This window comes from Macaca nemestrina, chromosome 15 (assembly GCF_043159975.1).
Source record: "Macaca nemestrina isolate mMacNem1 chromosome 15, mMacNem.hap1, whole genome shotgun sequence".
NCBI classification, from domain to species: Eukaryota; Metazoa; Chordata; class Mammalia; order Primates; family Cercopithecidae; genus Macaca; species Macaca nemestrina.
In genome coordinates, this window is record NC_092139.1 from 87,869,672 (window position 1) to 87,875,050 (window position 5,379).

The 5,379-nt window shown below is 55.3% G+C and overlaps 1 protein-coding gene across 2 annotated transcripts; it reads left to right on the top strand.

Moving 5' to 3' along the window:
* The first annotated feature begins 380 nt into the window (after positions 1-380).
* On the top strand, positions 381-4,907 carry LOC105480777 (uncharacterized). 2 transcript variants are annotated; one of them, XM_071080055.1, is made up of 3 exons: positions 381-823; positions 1,056-1,171; positions 3,892-4,907. In XM_071080055.1, the coding sequence occupies exons 1-3, from the start codon at positions 623-625 to the stop codon at positions 4,202-4,204; spliced, it is 630 nt and encodes a 209-aa protein (XP_070936156.1). In that variant the 5' UTR covers positions 381-622; the 3' UTR covers positions 4,205-4,907. The 2 variants fall into 2 exon arrangements, with proteins under 2 accessions (XP_070936156.1, XP_070936157.1); XM_071080056.1 differs by having other exon boundaries at positions 381-705.
* The last annotated feature ends 472 nt before the right edge of the window (positions 4,908-5,379 follow it).

Consider the following 5,379-nt stretch of genomic DNA (forward strand, 5'->3'; position numbering starts at 1 on the left):
TGAGAGGAGGGTGAGAGAGGAGGGTGAGAAGTCGGAACTAGAGGGGTTGGGGCGGAGCGAAGTTCTCGAGGCGTTTCCTGCATGAGGGGGAAGCGCTGCTTGAGGCCCAGGAGGCTACAGACAGCGAGGAGGGGCCCCCGTCGGAGGGGACTGGAGGCCTGCCGAGAGGTGGGGGCCTTAAAGAAGTTGCTGGCCAACCACGCCCTCGGCGCTGCCAAGAGCCGGACCCAGGTTAAAGGCCCGATGGCCCCTGCAGAACTGGGCCAGGACCCGCCCAGCCGCGTTCGCCCCCTCGAGGTCGTGAGCGCGCGTGCCCAGAGCAACTGGCATTGTCACGTACGGCCGGCGCCCGGGGTTTGGCTCCGCCCCCGGCTTCCGCGGGGATTGGCTGGGGCGGGTCGGGGCGGGGCAGCTGCAGTAGGGTAGAGAGTCCGCCCTTGCGCTGCGGCCGAAGTTAGAGAGGATTAGTCCCAGCGGTCCCACAAGACTGGCCCCGCTGCCCTTGGTGACCCTGCGCTCCGGCCTCGGGGCAGGTGGCGGTCGGCGCGCGGAGACTCTCGGGAGCCCCGCCCAGACGCCTGCTCCGCTCCCAGGCCGCCTGGGCTCTCCAGCAGCGCTCGCCATGGAGATCCTAGACGAGTTCGACAGCGAGGTCCCGCAGAGCGAAACCTTCTGCCAGCAAATCTCCGAGGAAGACTTGGAGAGGCAGGTGGACACTACACAGCGCGCGCTGCGCCGCCTCTTCCACCGCCTCGACCGCAACCCGTCGCTGGCGGAGAGGGTGGTGCAATTGGAACAGCGTGGGCTCCTCTCTTTTCTCCGGGTGCGGCCGCTGGGCCTGGGACCGACTGGGTGGGAACTGTCACTACCCGGGTCCGCCGTCCCCTAGGGCAGAGCTGTGACAATTGGAGCTTTGGAGGTGGGGTGGAGAAGTAGCAGTCGGCGTAGCTGGGGCCGCAGGGTAGGATCTATCAGAAAACCGAGGCTGCGTGGAGCGGGCAGGCATCTCACTCCCCGGACCTCCCCCTGCCCTGCCTCTCCCACTCTTGTTGCAGGCGAAGTGTTGTGCAGGGGGAGCTGAACCATTGCAACAGCACGGGCGCCCTGGAGATGCACGAGAGGGTGAAGCAGCTGAAGCAGAGCATACACCGCATGCACCCCTACTCCCGGGGTGAGGATCAACCTCTGCCAGTGCTGGGCCCTGCGGGGGGTCTGAGCCCAATGCAGCCAGGCCGAGGGCTAGATGACCACCTCCACTCTTTCGGTTGGATTTGCCCTCCTTGGACCAAGTTTTATCCAGAGCAGGAAGGGGCCTGGGCAATCCCGACCTGGGAGGAGAGGCGCTGCCCCTAGCTAGATTCTTTTTTTTTTTTTTTTTTTTTTTTGAGACGGAGTCTTGCCCTGTGACCCAGGCTGGAGTGCAATGGCACTGATCTCGGCTCACTGCAACCTCCGCCTCCTGGATTCAGTCGACTGTCCTGCCTCAGCCTCCTGAGTAGCCGGGATTACAGGCGCCCGCCACCACGCCCAGCTAATTTTTGTATTTTTAGTAGAGACGGGGTTTCACCATGTTGGCCAGGATGGTCTCGATATCCTGACCTTGTGATCCGCCCGCCTTGGCCTCCCAAAGTGCTGGGTTTATAGACATGAGCCACTGCGCCCGGCCCCTAGCTAGATTATTTAGTTAGGAGACTGACTTCTGCTTTGCTACTTCCTGGCTGTGTGATCCTGAGCAGGCTGGGCTGCCCTCCCGAGAGAGAGAGAGAGAGAGAGAGAGAGAGAGAGAGAGAGAGAGAGAGAGAGAGCCCTCATTGCTCATCTTGGTGAGTGTTTTGGAGTGGTGGATGAAGACCTGCAGGTAGGGCCTGGCTCAAGCAACCCAGCAAACCTGACTCAATTGAAAAAAAAAAAAAAAAGCCGGGTGCGGTGGCTCACGCCTGTAATCCCAGCCCTTTGGGACAAGGCCGAGGCGGGCAGATCACAAGGTTAGGAGTTCGAGACCAGCCTGACCAACATGGTGAAACCGCCATCTCTACTAAAAATACAAAAATTAGCGGGGCGTGGTGGCCGGCACCTGTAAGCCCAGCTATTCAGGAGGCTGAGGCAGGAGAATTGCTTGAACCCGGGAGGCAGAGGTTGCAGTGAGCTGAGATAGTGCCACTGCACTCCAGCCTGGACAACAGAGTGAGACTCCGTCTCAAAAAAGAAGAAAAAAGAAAGTTGAGAGAGTCCTGGCACTGACCAACCATGTCCTTCTTGTGGCCCTGTGGCTTGTCTCTGGCCCTGTGTTTGGCACTTTAAAAAAGCACTTTTTATTATTAAAGTAAACATATACAAAACTGGAGATGACAGGGAACACCCCCAAGAACCTGTCATCAGCCTCAGCAACTGTCCCCATCTTGCCAAATGTGTTTCACTCTCCATAACCCTAGGCCTTTTGCTGAAGTATTTGAAGGGAAATCTCAGACATCATTGTACCTCTGACTACTTTAGAATGCATCTTAATTAAAAAAAAAAAAAAAAGACCGGGCATTGTGGTTCACACCTGTAATCCCAGCACTTTGGGAGGCCGAGGCGGGTGGATCACCTGAGGTCAGGAGTTTAAGACCATCCTGGCCAAATTGGTGAAACCCCGTCTCAACTAAAAATACAGAAAAATTAGCTGGGCGTGCCTGTAATCCCAGCTACTTCGGGAGGCTGAGGCAGAAGAATCGCTTGAACCCAGGAGGCAGAGGTTGCAGTGAGCCGAGATCACACTACTGCACTCCAGCCTGGGCAACAAGAGAGAAACTCCATCTCAAAAAAAAAAAAAAAAAGGCATCTGGCTGGACACAGTAGCTCATGCCTGTAATCCCAGCACTTTGGGAAGCTGAGGTAAGAGAATCTCTTGAGCCTAGGAGTTGGAGACCAGCTAGGGCAACATAGCAAGACCCCATCTCTCCCAAAACTTTTTAAAAATAGCCAGGTGTGGTGGCACATGTCTGTAGTCGTGGCTACTTGGGAGGCTGAGGCAGGAGGATAGCTGGAGCCCAGGAGTTTGAGGTTATGGTGAGCTATGATCACACCAGTGTGCTCCAGCCTGGGCAATACAGAGTGAGACCCTGTCTCTATAAAGTGACAACTACAAAAACAAACATTTGCTGACATAATCACAATGTCATTGTTACACTTTACATAATTGACAACAGTTCTCTGACATAAGCTGGTCATAGTCACCTCTCCTAGATGGGCCACAAAAGTCTTTCTAGAAAGACCCAGTGAGACTCACACATTCATTATGTTTGGCTGTTAGGCCTCTTAGGTTCCTTTTAACTAGGGTGATTGTATAATTAGTGTCTAAATTGGGACCCTTGTGAGAATGAAATGAAAGGGGGCCACATATGTGGCCACATGGGCAGCAAATGTACATTGGGATGGCCCTGGGTCCTTGGCCACTTCTGTTGAAGTCCCCTTTGAGGAGGGATAGCCCGTCTGGTGTCGTCCTCTGGCAAGTCCCACTTCCCGGGTTTGCGTCTGTTACGATCTGCTGCTGGCTTGCTTCCTCCTCTGCCTGCATTTCTTGGACAGTTGCTCTAAAGCTCGATTGGATTCAGGCTCAGTTCCTTCGGTATATTTGTGTTCGCGGGTGCCTACACTAGTGTGGGGCTACTCACTTCTGTGTCACATGGGGAGGCCCAGTTTGCCTGGGGGTTCCACTTTCTGAGGGGCTGAGAGTGAGCCCTCCACTGATTGTTCGCTGTCAGCAGTGGCTCTGGGCATTGTTCATGGTGCTCTTTGGGGCCTCCCTCCCTTTCTTGTTGGAGGGGCTGCATGAAGACCCCACACCACTGTGTTTGGCTCCCGCTCTACTCTGTCTGCAAGGCAGGCACTCACTGGCACCTTTTGTTGCAGACACCAAGAAGAGGAGAAGGAAGCCAAGACAGAAGAAACCAGAACCCATCCTCTTACGGGACCAGTTGACCTCCCCATGCCTGCCACCGACCCCACTGCCACCTCTGCCACTGCCACCACCATGGTCTCCGTGGTGACCCCGTCACCCCCCGTCTACACTATGCCTAGGGTCCTTGGTCCCTTCCCTCCACTGCCCTGCAAGTCAGTCAGTGGGAGCCTCCCCCACTCTAGGCAGTCCTGGGTGCCCCCTGCTCAGAACAATCCCAGGGGCTCTCCTGGGCCTGTAGCTGTGGCTCTCAGCCCTCTGGTTTAAGCAGCAGCAGACCTGTCTTTGCAGACAGGGTCTTGATGGATAAAGCAGATAAACGGGGTTTGCCCTGGTTAAGGCGTTGGGTGAGGTTGAAGGCACCAAGGGGCTCCACCTTCTTGACTTTAGGCAAGCAAGGCAGCCCCAGGCGCACCAGACAGGATCCTGGGGCTCCCAAAGGACAGGTGGAAAACCAGAGGGCCCCTCCCACATTTCCAGCACCAGTCCTGCCTCTCCCTGTGGGCATGGCTCCCCACGCTATATTCTGCCTGCAGTATACTGGGTTAGAGCCAGGATGGTATCTGGCCCCAGGGAGGTGCAGAGGCATGCTTACCAGGGGAAGCCAGGGCAATGGAGCTTGGGCATGCTGTTTCCAGCCACATAGGAGAAATGGAAGCCTCCAGGGTTGAGAACCAAGGAAGTCAGATCAACCATGTGGCTGCAAGACAGGGCAGAGAGGGGACGTCAGCCCCAGGCCCCTCCACACCTCATGTGCAGTTCTACAGCATGGGTACAGGTACCGCCCACAAAGTCGACCTCTGAGCCCAGACCCCTCCCCTGTAAAATGAGAATAAGCACTCAGGATGATTGTGAGGATTAACTAACAGATTGAGAAGAAATGGTGACTGAGCCTGGCACATGGGACACTCCCCAAAATGCTCCTTTTTCATTTCCCTCAAGCCCAGAGTAAACCCCTTCGACCTCCTTGCATTTCATGACAGGCCATTCCAGTTTAATTTCACTTCAGATCTTGAAATGTTCAAATTCTTCGCTTGGAGGATAGAAAGGAAATCTCAGGACGAGTTTGTTGGCCTCAGTTAAAGAAAAGTACCTTATAGAAGAGTCATAAGAATGACGTGGCTTTCATTCACTCGGCAGATACATTGGGACCATCTCTTGTGCCTACCTTGAGCTTGGTTAGGGGTACAGGAGATGGGATCGGGGGCGCTGGGAACTAAGGAGGTCTTAACCCAGCCTGGGGGATGGAGGACTGCCTGGAGGTGGAGGCCAGCCCTGAATGAGTCACACAGGCTAAGTGGGGAATCAAGAGGTGCAGGCAGTTAGGCCACCACACCTGGCCGTTCATCTTTTTTAGCATTGAATAATATTCCATTGCCTGGATATGCCACATTTTATCATTCACCCAGTGAAGGATATCCTGGTTGCTTCCAAGTTTTGGC

Bases quoted from the DNA above. Each gene is read 5' to 3' on its own strand.
- LOC105480777 (XM_071080055.1), top strand. From the start codon at position 623: ATGGAGATCCTAGACGAGTTCGACAGCGAGGTCCCGCAGAGCGAAACC. The intron at 824-1,055 runs GTGCGGCCGCTG...CTCTTGTTGCAG, and splicing joins GGCTCCTCTCTTTTCTCCGG to GCGAAGTGTTGTGCAGGGGG. The intron at 1,172-3,891 runs GTGAGGATCAAC...CTTTTGTTGCAG, and splicing joins CATGCACCCCTACTCCCGGG to ACACCAAGAAGAGGAGAAGG.